At 44.4% G+C, this 16975-nt stretch overlaps 1 protein-coding gene across 1 annotated transcript; it reads right to left on the reverse strand.

Moving 5' to 3' along the window:
- Positions 1-2798: 2798 nt before the first annotated feature.
- LOC142071476 (uncharacterized) lies at positions 2799-4522 on the reverse strand. Its single transcript, XM_075126221.1, has 2 exons — positions 3967-4522; positions 2799-3378 (listed from the first exon to the last, which is right to left on the reverse strand). The coding sequence occupies exons 1-2, from the start codon at positions 4520-4522 to the stop codon at positions 2819-2821; spliced, it is 1116 nt and encodes a 371-aa protein (XP_074982322.1). The 3' UTR covers positions 2799-2818.
- Between the last annotated feature and the right edge of the window lie 12453 nt (positions 4523-16975).

Consider the following 16975-nt stretch of genomic DNA (forward strand, 5'->3'; position numbering starts at 1 on the left):
TAGCCATGTATCAATCAGAGGCCAGGCTAACCTTCTTGTTCCAATAAGGACAATAACTTAGGTGCACCATTTCTTATTGGAACCCTCCGTGAAGTCCTGCCTGAAATACTCCTTGATGTAAAGCCACCCCCTTTGTTGATTTTAGCTCCCTGAAGCCAACCCTGTAAGCGCCCCTCCCAGCGTCAGAGCAATGGCAAACAATCGGGCATCTGAGAGTGCTGTCCAGAGCAGTCACAATGGAGCACTCTGATGGGGCTAAAACATTGTCACGGGTGGTTCTGGGTACGTGTCGTCAGGCCCCCGTTCCCTCCCTCCCTCCGTGAAAGCAAGGGCAGACAATCATTTCGCGCCTTTTTTCCTGAGTTACCTGTGCAGACGCCATACCACAGCAAGCATGGAGCCCGCTCAGGTAACCGTCACCCTATGTCTCCTGGGTGCTGGCAGACGCGGTACGGCTTTGCTGCACAGTAGCAGCAACCCATTGCCTTCTGGCAGCAGACGGTGCAATACGATTGGTAGTCGTCCTCGTCGTGTCCGAGGTGCTCCTGGCCACGTCGGCTGGGAGCGCCTGGGCAGACATGGGCGCAGGGACTAAATTTGGAGTGACTTGACCAGGTCATTCTCTTTAGTCCTGCAGTCAGTCCTATTGAACCGTCTTATGGTGAGCGGGCAGGCGATACGGACTGCTAGCAGTCGTACTGTACCATCTTCTGCCAGGCAGGCAAGAGATGAGGATTGCTAGCAGTCGTATTGCACCATCTTCTGCCAGGCAGGCAAGAGATGGGGATGGCTAGCAGTCGTACTGTACCATCTTCTGCCGAGCAGCCATGAGATGTGGATGGCATGCAGTCCTTCTGCACCGTCTGCTGCCAGCCAAAGATGTAAAAGATAGATGGAGTGGGTCAAAACAAGAAATAGACCAGATTTGTTTTGTACTCATTTGCCTCCTCCCCTGTCTAGGGGACTCATTCCTCTAGGTCACACTGCAGTCACTCACAGAGAAGGTGCAGCGAGGTAAATCTAGCCATGTACCAATCAGAGGCCAGGCTAACCTCCTTGTTCCAATAACAACGATAACTTAGGTGCACCATTTCTTATTGGAACCCTCCGTGAAGTCCTGCCTGAAATACTCCTTGATGTACAGGCACCCCCTTTGTTGATTTTAGCTCCCTGAAGCCAACCCTGTAAGCCGTGTCGTCAGTCGCCCCTCCCTCCGTCAGAGCAACGGCAGACAATCGTTCCGCGCCTTTTTTCTGTGCGGACGCCATACCAAGGCAAGCATGGAGGCCGCTCAGCTCACTTTGGCAATTAGGAGCACATTAACCACCACACGCATTATCCAGCAGTATATGCAGCACCAGAACATGGCAACGCGATACCGGGCGAGGAGGCGACGTCAGCGCGGTCCCGTGAGTGATCAGGACATGGACACAGATTTCTCTGAAAGCATGGGCCCTGACAATGCATGCATCATGGTGCTAATGGGGCAGGTTCATGCTGTGGAACGCCGATTCTGGGCTCGGGAAACAAGCACAGACTGGTGGGACCGCATAGTGTTGCAGGTCTGGGACGATTCCCAGTGGCTACGAAACTTTCGCATGCGGCAAAGGGCACTTTCATGGAACTTTGTGACTTGCTTTCCCCTGCCCTGAAGCGCATGAATACCAAGATGAGAGCAGCCCTCACAGTTGAGAAGCGAGTGGCGATAGCCCTGTGGAAGCTTGCAACGCCAGACAGCTACCGGTCAGTTGGGAATCAATTTGGAGTGGGCAAATCTACTGTGGGGGCTGCTGTGATGCAAGTAGCCCACGCAATCAAAGATCTGCTGATATCAAGGGTAGTGACCCTGGGAAATGTGCAGGTCATAGTGGATGGCTTTGCTGCAATGGGATTCCCTAACTGTGGTGGGGCTATAGATGGAACCCATATCCCTATCTTGGCACCGGAGCACCAAGCCGCCGAGTACATAAACCGCAAGGGGTACTTTTCGATAGTGCTGCAAGCTCTGGTGGATCACAAGGGACGTTTCACCAACATCAACGTGGGATGGCCGGGAAAGGTGCATGATGCTCGGATCTTCAGGAACTCTGGTTTGTTTCAAAAGCTGCAGGAAGGGACTTTATTCCCAGACCAGAAAATAACTGTTGGGGATGTTGAAATGCCTATATGTATCCTTGGGGACCCAGCCTACCCCTTAATGCCATGGCTCATGAAGCCGTACACAGGCAGCCTGGACAGTAGTCAGGAGCTGTTCAACTACAGGCTGAGCAAGTGCAGAATGGTGGTAGAATGTGCATTTGGACGTTTAAAGGCGCGCTGGCGCAGTTTACTGACTCGCTTAGACCTCAGCGAAACCAATATTCCCACTGTTATTACTGCTTGCTGTGTGCTCCACAATATCTGTGAGAGTAAGGGGGAGACGTTTATGGCGGGGTGGGAGGTTGAGGCAAATCGCCTAGCTGCTGGTTACGCGCAGCCAGACACCAGGGCTGTTAGAAGAGCACAGGAGGGCGCGGTACACATCAGAGAAGCTTTGAAAACCAGTTTCATGACTGGCCAGGCTACGGTGTGAAAGTTCTGTTTGTTTCTCCTTGATGAAACCCCCCGCCCCTTGGTTCACTCTACTTCCCTGTAAGCTAACCACCCTCCCCTCCTCCCTTTAATCATTGCTTGCAGAGGCAATAAAGTCATTTCTGCTTCACAGTCATGCATTCGTTATTCATTCATCACACAAATAGGGGGATGACTACCAAGGTATCCCAGGAGGGGTGGTGGAGGAGGGAAGGAAAATGCCACACAGCACTTTAAGCACAGCACTTTAAAAGTTTACAACTTTAAATTTTATTGAATGACAGCCTTCTTTTTTTGGGGCAATCCTCTGTGGTGGAGTGGCTGGTTGGCCGGAGGCCCCCCCCCACCGCGTTCTTGGGCGTCTGGGTGTGGAGACTATGGAACTTGGGGAGGAGGGCGGTTGGTTACAGAGGGGCAGCAGTGGCAGTCTGTGCTCCAGCTGCCTTTGCTGCAGCTCAACCATACACTGGAGCATACTGGTTTGGTCCTGCAGCAGCCTCAGCATTGAATCCTGCCTCCTCTCATCACGCTGCCGCCACATTTGAGCTTCAGCCCTGTCTTCAGCCCACCACTTACTCTCTTCAGCCCGCCACTTACTCTCTTCAGCCCTCCACCTCTCCTCCCGGTCATTTTGTGCTTTCCTGCACTCTGACATTATTTGCCTCCACGCATTCGTCAGTGCTCTGTCAGTGTGGGAGGACAGCATGAGCTCGGAGAACATTTCATCGCGAGTGCGTTTTTTTTTCTTTCTAAGCTTCACTAGCCTCTGGGAAGGAGAAGATCCTGTGATCATTGAAACACATGCAGCTGGTGGAGAAAAAAAAAGGGACAGCGGTATTTAAAAAGACACATTTTATAAAACAGTGGCTACACTCTTTCAGGGTAAACCTTGCTGTTAACATTACATACATAGCACATGTGCTTTCGTTACAAGGTCGCATTTTGCCTCCTCCCACCGCGTGACTACCCCCTCTACCTTCTCCCCTCCCTGTGGCTAACAGCGGGGAACATTTCTGTTTAGCCACAGGCAAACAGCCCAGCAGGAATGGACTCCTCTGAGTGTCCCCTGAAGAAAAGCACTCTATTTCAACCAGGTGACCATGAATTATATCTCACTCTCCTGAGGATAACACAGAGAGATAAAGAACGGATTTTGGTTGAATGCCAGCAAACATACACTGCAATGCTTTGTTCTACAGTGATTCCCGAGTACGTGTTACTGGCCTGGAGTGGTAAAGTGTCCTACCATGAAGGACGAAATAAGGCTGCCCTCCCCAGAAACCTTTTGCAAAGGCTTTAGGACTACATCTAGGAGAACCGCAAATGCCAGGGCAAAGTAATCCTTTCACATGCTTGCTTTTAAACCATGTATAGCATTTTAAAAGGTACACTCACCAGAGGTCCCTTCTCCGCCTGCTGGGTCCAGGAGGCAGCCTTGGGTGGGTTCGGGGCGTACTGGCTCCAGGTCTAGGGTGAGAAACAGTTCCTGGCTGTCGGGAAAACCGGTTTCTCCACTTGCTTGCTGTGAGCTATCTACAACCTCCTCATCATCATCATCTTCTTCGTCCCCAAAACCTACTTCCGTATTGCCTCCATCTCCATTGAAGGAGTCAAACAACACGGCTGGGGTAGTGGTGGCTGAACCCCCTAAAATGGCATGCAGCTCATCATAGAAGCGGCATGTTTGGGGCTCTGACCCAGAGCGGCTGTTCGCCTCTCTGGTTTTCTGGTAGGCTTGCCTCAGCTCCTTCAGTTTCACGCGGCACTGCTTCGGGTCCCTGTTATGGCCTCTGTCCTTCATGCTCTGGGAGATTTTCAGAAAGGTTTTGGCATTTCGAAAACTGGAACGGAGTTCTGATAGCACGGATTCCTCTCCCCAAACAGCGATCAGATCCCGTACCTCCTGTTCGGTCCATGCTGGAGCTCTTCTGCGATTCTGGGACTCCATCATGGTCACCTCTGCTGATGAGCTCTGCATGGTCACCTCTGCTGATCAGCTCGCCACGCTAGCCAAACAGGAAATTGAAATTCAAAAGTTCGCGGTTCTTTTCCTGTCTACCTGGCCAGTGCATCTGAGTTGAGAGCGCTGTCCAGAGCGGTCAGAATGGAGCACTCTGGGATAGCTCCCGGAAGCCAATACCATCGAATTGTGTCCACAGTACCCCAAATTCGAGCCGGCAACGTCGATTTAAGCGCTAATCCACTTGTCAGGGGTGGAGTAAGGAAATCGATTTTAAGAGCCCTTTAAGTCGAAATAAAGGGCTTCATTGTGTGGACGGGTGCAGGTTTAAATCGATTTAACGCTGCTAAATTCGACCTAAAGTCCTAGTGTAGACCAGGGCAGAGAGTAGTAGGGAGGAAGTTAAAACTTGGAGGCCATTGACTTTTCTCACCTTTCAGCTCTTCCACACTCTAAGATGACAGTGGTGATTTGAGATCCACTTTACAGAGTTGCAAATTGTGAGTAAAGTTCTGATAACCTCTAGGAAGTTTATCAGGAAAGCTGTTTAGGTCAGTACATGGATGCCTGGATTTTTGGTGTGCAAAGTAGTTTCCAAGGCATAAAATGACAAGGTAACCTTGAAAATATCTGTTAGCTAAGGTTTAATTTTCCCTTCTCATTCTTCCAGACAAGGAGAGGCCAAGCTTTCATGGTTTAGCATAGCAAAATCTGTAGATCTAGGACTTAAAAGAAAAGTACACAACTCTTCTGGCATTGTCTTTACTCCCTGCAACAAAGGATTGCAAAGTTTGTTCATAATTTAATGGAAGTCACTACATCTTATTATTTAATAAACTAGCTTTAAAACAAATACAGGGATTTTGATACTTAGATTGTTTAAAGCTCAGTATTACTAGCATGTAGCCAGCATGAACTTTCAAATGTTGTCTGTTCTATCTGTGTGTGTGAGAGAGAGAGAGATTTTAGTGGTTGCGGGATACTATTATCAGAGAGGCGAAAGCATGTAAAATCATATGCTGGCATCTTTACTTTCTGTAACAGGATGAATATGGTAATAATCAGGGGAAGGGCTCTGTGAATCCTACCTTTGAGATTTCAATTAAAGAGGGGCAGGGGAACACACAAAACAAAAAAGAAATCTGTTGATCTGTTGAATAATGCAATTTTTCTCCAAATGATTTTTCCACATTTGTTGCCAAAGCAAACACATGGTACATGTTAGTCAGCCGGGTCTACATCAATTCATCAGCTGTATGAACTACACTGATTCATTTGCCAAACCTGTTGCACTAAATCCCACTGTTTTTAAAACCTAACTCCAAACATCCTTTTGGGCTTGCAAAGAGTTTTAACTGAAGCTTAAATATACAGTATTTCTAAAATTACCTTTTCCCCCCTCCCCCTCCTCCATATCTATTTAAAGTTTTCCTCCTAAACTGAAGCCAGAATCGCCAGCCTGTCAAAGATAGTTTCTAATTCCATTCCTACCTTATAACATATGGTTTCAAAGACAGTAACTCTCATTTGTATCCGAGAAAGAGAAAATGTGATAAGCTGCTTTGCTTTGCTTCTAATATGTAAACATTCAAAAGAGCAAATTTGTCTGTGGTATATTGTATTCATGGGATTTTATTACTTTTTAAGGAAAGACATAGACCTTAAAGCATGGTACTAACACTACACTATACTTTCATTTGTCACTCTCCAAATATACCCTCATTTCTGTTACAAATTCTGGGTCGTATAGACGAACAGGCATTTCCTATAAGTAACATTATCATTAAAACCACCACTAGAAGGCATTTAGAACACAACTGATGAAATTCAGGCGGAGATTTATGTAGGACATAAGTCATGCATAGATTTTGAACTAACCCTCTACACAGAGGAGAATTTCACTCTTTGAGCCAGTAGGTGGTGGGAGCAAATAAATTGTACAATTCAGTCCTTTTTTATTGCTTTGGTGGTGAATCAAGCCTAGCCTGATATCTTCATGTGTAATCAATTCTCATAAGTATTTGCCAAACACACCAGTCAAAAATTCTTAGCCTGTGGATTGTTAGTGACGGGTCACTTTAGCTATTTTCTATCTGTGGCATGTGAGTCATATGGCATTGTTTCTGCATCCTGACTGGATAGCTGAAACTTTAAAAATAGAATAATGAATAACAAATTAGTATTACTCCTATTCAGACATGCATAATAGTTTACTTCCTATCCTGAAATCTTTTGGAAAAAACAGGGAAGTTAACTCCTAATCAAATTCTTCTAACACAGTTTGTTACATTCTGATTAACTAAATTGCCCTTGTAGTTTCAAATGAAGAAGTTATCCTTCACATATCCGCCTAAAAACTATCGCTTCATGCTGCTGATGCAGAAAGACTGCCATACTCCATTCCCGAGATGGCTGCGGGTGATATCTATATATTCAGCTTGTTAAATGCATTGGGATCCTTCTGGGTCATATATATAAAAAAATGCAAGTTATTATAAATGCTTCAAATCCTGAGGTCCTCACTGAAGTAAACTCCCACTAAAGTCAATAGGAGTTTGTGCTAAAACCTATGTAAGGAGATCAGGCTTCAGCCAATTTCAACAAATGGGGTGTGGAGGAAGAGAATATAGTAGTTTAGAGACTGTCCCTAGGAAAGGTTCTCCGCACTCACAGATACACAGCCAGGGTGCTTCCCATATTTTCTAGTTTTAATCTTTCATAGACATTTTTTCTCTGGAAGTTCATTTTCAGTTGAGGTGACTAATAAGAATACATATAATGAGCATTTGAGGACACTTTATTACATTTTAAAATCTGCTTTTGCTTATCTTCCTAATATTATGCCACCTTTATGTAATGCACTGAAATGATTACAAATATTTCTACCTGCAACTAATTTGCACAGATTTCTTAACCCCATAGGATATGAACCTCAATAAATCTTCCCTTAGAAGTCTTCACTTGTGATCATATTAAAACCATAAAGCAAAGCAGCCTGGATGGTTTAGGGGATTGATATTAGGATTATATAGCTTGTTACCCTTTGGTCAGACTTTCAAAACCAGCTGAGATCAATGATGACCTGCGTCAGTACTTATGTCTTATGGCTGTGAAAGAAGCTTACAATATACATAATTGTATTTTTCATTGTAGCGTTTGTTATTGTGGGTATGAATTAGTGCTGGTAAAAGGTACTGACAAGCCCTGCAGAATGAATAAATTAATAAAAAATTAATAAATCAGCTCTAGTCTACTCAACAGAGTAGGTATGAAGTGGGCAACAGCTGCACAAACTTCCCCAAACACTGCATAATGTGCATCAGACCTTGCCTGTAGGAATTACCGTGATAGGTGAGACACTAAACACATGTTAATGTCTATTCATTCCTGGCCTCACTTGTGACACAGGTGACAATAAATGCCCAATAAATGCAAGCACATATGAATTTATGGTATCGTTATTTATTCTTTAGGAACCACCAGAAACAATTAAATCTTTTAATGTAAGTCACCATAAGCCATCCAATGGTAAAAATTGCTTACTATTCCCCTGGACTGGATTTCAGTAAGCACCCTTGAGCTCTAAAAAGCCCAGTATCCCATTGCGAGTCTCCCCCCCCCAATGACTTCCCCATAGGGGAGGATTTCTACAGTGAATTCTGACAGTTTGCTATGAATGAAAGAACATATTCAGAAGAAAGCAGTTCCCCTTCTTAATTTATCCTCTTCCATATTTACATCACTATAAGACAGACTATATGGTAGGGGGAAAGGTATCAGGAGTTCTCTGTTTCTTTTTTAATTGGTACTGTTTGAAACCCCTGACTGTTCCCTGAATGACAAAGGTTCACAGATCCAGTTTAATTGAGCTATATCCCTTCCACCTGCAGTATGAATTTTAGACTCTAGAGCTGCTGTACAAGCAATTCTACTTTCTAGAAGTTTGGCTCACATCACGTTGGGTTGTCTCCTCAACTTAAATGATTATCTGACGGCTTAGCCCTGGTCTACACTAGGACTTTAGGTCGAATTTAGCAGCGTTAAATTGATGTAAACCTGCAACCGTCCACACGATGAAGCCCTTTATTTCAACTTAAAGGTCTCTTAAAATTGATTTCCTTACTCCACCCCTGACAAGTGGATTAGCGCTTAAATCGGCCTTGCCGGGTCGAATTTGGGGTACTGTGGACACAATTCGACGGTATTGGCCTCCGGAGCTATCCCAGAGTGCTCCATTGTGACCGCTCTGGACAGCACTCTCAACTCAGATGCACTGGCCAGATAGACAGGAAAACAACTGCGAACTTTTGAATCTCATTTCCTGTTTGGCCAGTGTGGTAAGCTGCAGGTGACCATGCAGAGCTCATCAGCAGAGGTAACCATGATGGAGTCCCAGAATCGCAAAAGAGCTCCAGCACGGACTGAACAGGAGGTACAGGATCTGATCGCTGTATGGGGAGAGGAATCCGTACTATCAGAACTCCGTTCCAGTTTTCGAAATGCCAAAATCTTTGTCAAAATCTCCCAGGGCATGAAGAAATGAGGCCATAACATAAAGATGTAAACTGGAGAAATGAGGGCTTGGCAGAACTACTATTAAATGGATACATAATTGTCTAAACAACTGCAAACAAAGAGTAACTATTAATGGACTGATGTCAGATTGGAGGGAGGTCTCAAGTGGGGTTCCACTTTCTGGGTCCGGTGTTGTTTAACATCTTTATTAATGACCTGGATGTAGGAATAGAGAGCATACTGATCAAATTTGCAGATGACACAAAGCTGGGGGGGGTTGCCAACACTTTGGAGAATAGAGCTAAAATTCAAAGGGATCTTGATAAATTGGAGAACTGGGCTATACACAACAAAATGAAATTCAACAAAGACAAATGTAACGGAAGAAAAGCCAAATGAACAAATACAGAACAGGGGATAACTGGCTGGGTAGCAGCACTGCTCAAAACAATCTGGGAGTTGTTGTGGATCACAACTTCAACACAAATCAGCAATGCAATGCAGTTACAAAAAGATCAAATGCAATTTTAGATTGCATTAACAGAGGCATAGCATGCAAGTCATGGGAGGTGATAGTACCACTTTAATTGGCACTAGTTAAGCCTCAGCTTGAGCACTGTGTTCAATTTTAGTCACTAATGTATAGAAAGGATGTGGAGAAACTGGAAAGGATCCAGAGGTGAGTGACAAAGATGATCAAAGTGGTAGAATGCAAGCCATATGAGAAGAGGCTGAAGGAACTGGATATGTTTAGTTTGGAAAAGAGCCAGTTAAGGGGGGATATGATAGCATTCTTCAAATACTTGAAAGGCTGCCATAAAAAGACGGAGAAAAGTTGTTCTCTCTTGCCCCAGAGGGCAGGACAAGAGGCAATGGGTTCAAACTATAGCACAGCAGATTTACATTAAATCTTAAGAAAAACTTCCTGACTGTAAGAACGGTAGAACAATGGAACAGACTGACTAGGGAGGTTGTGGAAGCTCCTTCACTGGAGGTTTTCAAAAAGAGGCTGGATAGTCATCTGTCTTGCATGGTTCAGAAACCACAAATCCTGTGTTTTGGCAAGGGGTTAAACTAGATGACCCTTGTGGTCCCTTCTAACCCTATGGTCCTATGATTCTAAGTCAGTTGTTCCCAAACTTGTTCCACCACTTCTGCAGGGAAAGCCCCTGCCGGTCCAGGCCAGTTTGTTTACCTGCCGGGTCCTCAGGTTTGGGCAATCGCAGCTCCCAGTGGCCGCGGTTCACTACTCCAGGCCAATGGGAGCTGCTGGAAACGGCGGAGGTTGAGGGATGTACTGGCTGCCGCTTCCAGCAGCTCCCATTGGTCTGGAGCAGTGAACTGCGGCCACTGGGAGCCGCAATCGGCCGAACCGGACGTGGCAGGTAAACAAACCAGCCCAGCCCGCTGGGGGCTTTCCCTGCACAAGTCGCGGAACAAGTTTGGGAAACACTGTTCTAAGTAAAAGAATTTGGCTTGCTCTAGTACTTTTATCCTGCAAAGTTTTCATCCTGGTCCCACAATCATGGATAAAATTTACCTTAGTGCTGATAGCCAGCATAAGGCCTGTGCACCACTTACGTCCAATGGACCCAACTTTCCATTGCCTAGAATTTTGTGTAACTATTTATAATTGTGCACAGCAGGTTTAAAACACTGCCATTCTGATTTGACAGAGGTTTACACTCACTTTGCACTAGTGTAAATGGCTAGCTAAAGTCAAGGCTGGATTAAGCCATCACTGGGCCCCTCTACTGGCCAGCTAAACACGCAAGGTATAGGTGCATTTATAGTAATCCTGTCCTGGCCAGCACAGCTGCACTAGTGATCTATTAACCCAAGCACATCCAGTTCCCTGCACGGGCTCCTGCTGCACAGATGTTGCTTACCTAAACCTCTCCTTTTCTGGTCAGGAGTGACTGTCTCCTGCTGCGCAGACACTGCCATATTAACCCCATTGTGTCTACTGACCCTCTCCAGACCAGCTACCCCATGCAGGTACTTACTGAAGCTCCCCATACATGCAGCAGGTGTTGAGACTGTCATTGAGCAAGTTCTGTGGGCAGAGCTGAGGGGATGTGGGCTTATGGAAGTGGGTTGAAACCAGGAAGGCCCCTAGGGGACCCCAGGCATAGGAAATATCCCTGAAACATCAGCGAGGAGGAGCAGCACTCACCACCCTACTGCCCACCCAGTTTGGCCCAGCCATGACAGGGGGGCAGCAGGGCCAAATTTCAGTGAGTTGCATTGCAGACTGTTGCATGGGGTTGCAGCACCACTCAGTTTGGAACCACAGCACATGCCTGGTTTTCCTATGCATTGATCTGGCCCTGCCTAAGGTGCAAGACAATGGTGAATTAGGCCCTTTGGATTTGAGTGTGGGGTTTACGTGGGGCACAGGGTTTTTGTTGTTCCTCTGTGCAAGGGAGAATTTGGCCGTTGTGTAACTAAATCTTACTCACTTGCATAAGCAGAGACCCTTAGATTTTACTCAATCCTTTTACTCCAGTCAAGGCACTTTTTTACTTCTTTAAATACATATTTCTTCAAGCCCCAAATGGTCCATATGGATATCAGCCAGTTGTAAGGAGGCAGAGGTGTGGGCGTGTCAGGCAGTCCAATCAGAAAGAGTCAGGTCACTTTAATGCCATTGGGTTAAAGTAACAGACAGGTGTTTACTAGGTATTTGTTTGTGTAACATCCCTGGAACTTTCTGAGCATTTTCAGTTGTTCAGTAATATTAACAATGACGCTGTGTGTCATATATTACTTCTCCAACTTTACATTTGGTCTATGGGATAGCTTGACTTGATGGTATATGCTGGGGCCTCGAAAAGACTCAAAATATTGTTCCTTTTATCAAGGTTTCTTCTCATGATTAAACCAAAGAACCTGGAGACCATAGCACTTATCTTTATTATCATCAGATTTTATTAACTAACTCGTAATACCAAACTCAACTCTGCCTGCTTTCTGCTTTGTCTCCACACCCATAAAAAAAGTGAATATTTTAGTCCTTATACAGTAAGTGAAACCAGACTATTATTTATTATCATCATCCAGTTGGGGAGCACTTTGATGACAGAAAGCAAACCCTCTGAAACGTGCAAAGGGCCAGACTCTTTTCACAGTAATTAAGATTGACTGCTCTTCTCCGAGGCTCCTCTACAGCATGGCAATAAAACACATTTCTCATTTAGCAGCTTGACATGCCAACATGTCTTTGAGCACACTTCAGCAAACTCTAAACACACGGGCAGTTTTGATCAAAGTCACGCAACTCGCACTCAAAACTGAACAACCACCTTTTGTTGTTGAGGTTTATGAAGCAAGAAGCTGGTGCAAGAATTCATTCCTTGCCTGGTCTGTATCTGATAGATAAAGAGGATCACCAAATATTGCCTGTCTGAGTTTTGTGAAGTGTTAGATAATAATCCTCATCCCAAGGACTATAGGCATATTAGACATACATTTGCAATCCATGATTTTTCCCCTTTAATCTCATTTTTGAAACTGAAGTGACCTCAGGACAAATATCACATACCCTGACTTCAGTTGGCCTTCCAGCTCTGCAGACTTGCTTTTCCTCAGAAATACTGAGTAGAAAGATTCACTGCTTGTCAGAGCAATTACTAAAATCTATTTTCTTGAATAGAGGAATCTGAATACTGCTCTGCCTGATTTCCACATTGGTTATTGAATCCTGAAAACCCATTCAGTCCTTTGGTGTCCCCTCTCATGTAAATAATTCAAGTCAGGGTTGATAGATTTTACAGGCTCGGTTATCTTTTCATTAGAGCAATATTCTTTGGGTTCAATTCTGCATTACACTGCAGCACCTTTATATGTCTACAGTGGTGTAAAGGGTCATAAGGCTAGTGGAACTGACCCCTGGGCAAGATACTGAAGGCTAGTTTAAGACATGGTCGCAAGAGACCCTTCTTTCTCAGAACTTGTCCTGGCTGGCTGAGAGAAAGGGGAATATTTTCCTGCCCACACTTCAAAGCTCCAGTTCTGGGCCATAAAGGGAGTAGCAGTCCAGGGGTTTTCCCCGACTGCCATCCGTCATACCGGGACCATTTCTGTTCCCTCAAAAGTTGCCTCTGTCATTCCCTGGGTCTTGATCTGCAACAGAACTTCTGAAATGGAGTAGCCTGGGCCCTGAGAATTCTCACCCTGCCCTTAAATGGCCAGAATACACAGTCGCAATTATTATCTACATAGTTTTACTTCTTCCATTTCTTTAGATTCCATATTTCTTCCGTTTGTTTACTTTTTATCTATAAATGAGAGTCAATTATTCAGATTACTGGTTGGCTAATAAGTATTCTATTTGTTGTAATAGGCCTTTAGGATAGCTCACAACAGACTTGAGATCAAGGAAGCAAGCCCTGCAAAAAATACGGATAATCCAAAGAGAAGAAAATATAAGTGTCTGTAGGGTTCTATTACATAACCAGTCTCTGAACTGCACTGAAAGAATTTCATTTTAAAAACAGTGGCAATTGAGGAAGAGATTAGCATCTGTACTCAATATGACCTTTTAGAAGTTTGCTATTGCTGGGCTATGGTTTTTAGAAAGGCTCCCAGAGTTACCTTTTCTTTGGAAAAAGTATAGAATTCTACCAAATTTTTCACAAAGGGGCACTAATGAGCTTGGATAGCTTCCTGGAGCAGTGAGAATCTTAGCTAAAGTACAGTTCTGTAGCATTCTGTACTATACCCAAAGATCTTAACAGTTACCCCTGAAAGAGGATGAGCCTGGAAGCAACACCATTTAGTCAGAAAAACCAGAGTCCTGCTCTATTTTACTTCTTACATTTGGAATGTTCAATCAAATGTCTTTTATATTATCATGAACTTTTATTCTTTTTATTTTGCCATTGACACCTGTAAGGTGTTTACATGGGAATGGTCACTCACATATATTCACAAAACTATCAAGTTATACCTTGGAAATTTCACAATGGCAAATGATAGCACAGCTCCTCTCTGTCCTGACTTAATACCATGGTCCAATAACATAGCTTAATATCATGTACTTAATACCATGGTCCAATAACTTAGCTATAGGTTGGCTTTAATGTGGACTTTACTTACAGGTAACACACCCCTTGCAATGATGGGGCCATGGGCAGTCTTGCCTAATGGTCAGGGCAGCAGGCTGGCTTAATGGTTGGAACAGACATAGCCAGGGCTAGTGGCCAAATCAGAAGCCAAGTTATCAAATCCAGGAAGTGAGCTGAGAGCCAGAAACTAGGAGCCTAGGATCAGAATACTAAGCCCAGGAGTCAGGGATCAGAGCCAGAGTATCAGCCAGAGCAGGGACAGGAGTCACGAGTGGAAACCAGGAGAAAGAAAAGAAAGAGACCTACAAGCATGGAATGCTGTTGAGTACCCAAAGACCCAGGCCTGCTGCAGGGTTTAAGCCTGAGCCTGCTGGAGTCTTCAGCCAATCAGGAGATTGGGTGCATTAGCTGAGAGCAGTAAGCAGGGTCTGGGTTCAGCTGTGGGTCCCTGCCACTCCTGGTCCATTCAGTTTTCCAGACTGAATGTCTAAATTGTGAAAAGCATGTTAAATGATACACTGCAATTCCTTGCTAACTCAGCAGGTGATGTGTGACTACAGTATCTGAAGGCAATTCAGTCTGTTGGAGTTTAGGAAGCTTTAAGGTGAGAGAAGTTTTTAACAGGTGCATTTCAATAAAGTGTTATCCTATTGCCATCTGATTTTATTTTGCTCTACTTAGCTATTTCAGATTTCAGTTTAGCCTTCCAACTGACTCACTGTAGTTGAGTTTTTCTAGTTATTCTGTAACTTCCTTGGTGAGGACTAACTCCATTAGTCCTAGTACCTCTCTGTGCCATAGCTTGCTTATCTGAAAGAAATAAGAAGCTATGAAAAGAAATCATTAGCTTCTCTTCATCCTCTCTAAAACCCCTCTAACTCTGCTGTTATAGAAGGCTCACAAACGCAGTTCACTCCAAAGGTTAATGAAGGGGTTGAATGTAAAAGGCTGTGATGACATGCTGACAAGTACAGCTCCATATGAAAAAGCCAGCTCTACAGGATTTCATGATAAAAACAGATTTCTCAGTGCTCAATTACTGAACAAAAATAATGATGAATTAATGAAAAACTGTTCCTTATGGAGATAGTAGGAGTCAATACCTCACTGAGGTGAATGTCAAAACTCCCATTGACTTTGATGAGGCCAGGATTTCACCACTGGATTTTGTTCCTAGCTGTGACACTCACCTTTCTATGACCCATGGCAAATCCCCTCACCTCTCTTTGCCTCTCTTTCCATATATGTAAGTTCAGGTAGAAAATCTTATCTTCCTTGAAGAAATATGGAAGAAAAGCAATATGGAAGAGCTATGTATTACTGAGCCATACTGCACAGATACTATGGTGATGGGCACCAGCATAAGAAAATTATATACACATTTAAAATGGAAAGGAGGAATTATTTTTTTTTGCACAGGGTATAACCTATGCATCTCTTTGCCAGATGATTTCATTGAAGTGGAGAACTTAGTAGAGTTGAAAAAAAGATTAGATATTTATATGGATAAAGGGAGCATCCACAGTTACATTAGGCAGAAACTAACAACAATAACAATTTAAGAAGGAATATAAAACCTCATGACTCAAGGCTTAAGCCAATTATTAATTGATTGGGGGCTAAGCAGAAACTTCCTTTCTGGGATGGTTATTACATCATTGTCCAGTACTGCATTCTTGCACCTTCCTCTGAGCAGCTAATACTAGCCACTGTTGGAAAAGATTCTGAACTAGACTGAATGACAATTTTTATGTTCCTATAGATCAGGGGTTCTCAAACTTCATTGCACCGTAATCCTCTTCTGAGAATAAAAATTACTCACAACCCCAGGAGGGGGGACCACAGCTTGAGCCCACCCAAGCTTCACCGCCCCTGGTTGGTGGTGGGGGGGGCACAAGACAAACCCCAAGCCCCACCTTCCCGGGCAGAGGGGCCAAAGCTGAAGCCCAAGGGCTTCAGTCCCGGGGGGCCGGAGGGGGGAGAGGAGGAACTGTAACCTGAGCCCCACCACCCAGGTCTTGGATGGTGGGCCTTGGGCTTCAGCTTCAGCCCCAGGCCCCAGCAAGTCTAACACCAGCCCTGGTGACTCCATTAAAATGGGGTCACAACCCACTTTGGGGTCCTGACCAACAGTTTGAGAACCGCTGCTATAGATATTATGATCTAGTGGGCATAATTAAAGCTAAGTTGGGTTTTTCCATGAATTGGAATGTGAGCATAGCTGGATCAAATCCATTGTGAAGAAGTAGAAAAGAAAGGAAAGAAAAGGCGGTGTTGGCACGTGCCAAAAATATTTACAAGCTCAGTAAACTTTAATTCAATAATGAACAGCGTGGTGGTAAAATTCTTTGGGTAAGGAAACAAAGCATGAAAAACAAAAGAGAAATGATACTGGGTGTGACAATTTGGGGAATCTGGCTATGTACAAATTATGAATTCTGTTTGACACTGAGAGCTGCTCATGTGTATCTGTGTAAAACTGTAAACTCCGTTTTGAATGTGGAGCTTGATGCCTTCTCTGTTGTCCTCTTGGACTGAAATTCTTAGAGATGGTGACATATGGCTAACAATAGAGGGTCATTAAACCTTGATAGTCCTCTATTCAGATAGAAGCACCCTTGGACAAAGGGTTGGCTGCAGCCCAGAAGAACCAGTCTTCCCAGATAGGCTGGTAACTAACTAATGGATCACCTGAAGAGGGACTTTGATCCCTGAAGAGACTGAACTAAGGGTCACCAAACAAAACAGACACAAGATTATAAAGGTGAAGAAGGAGGGTCACTTTGAGAAGACACCAAAAGCACAGGAAGCTATGGCAGGAGAGCAGAAGGCTACTGACTATAGAAGTCAGAGTTAAGGA

The sequence above is a fragment of the Caretta caretta genome, chromosome 3, assembly GCF_965140235.1.
Source record: "Caretta caretta isolate rCarCar2 chromosome 3, rCarCar1.hap1, whole genome shotgun sequence".
Taxonomy (NCBI): domain Eukaryota; kingdom Metazoa; phylum Chordata; order Testudines; family Cheloniidae; genus Caretta; species Caretta caretta.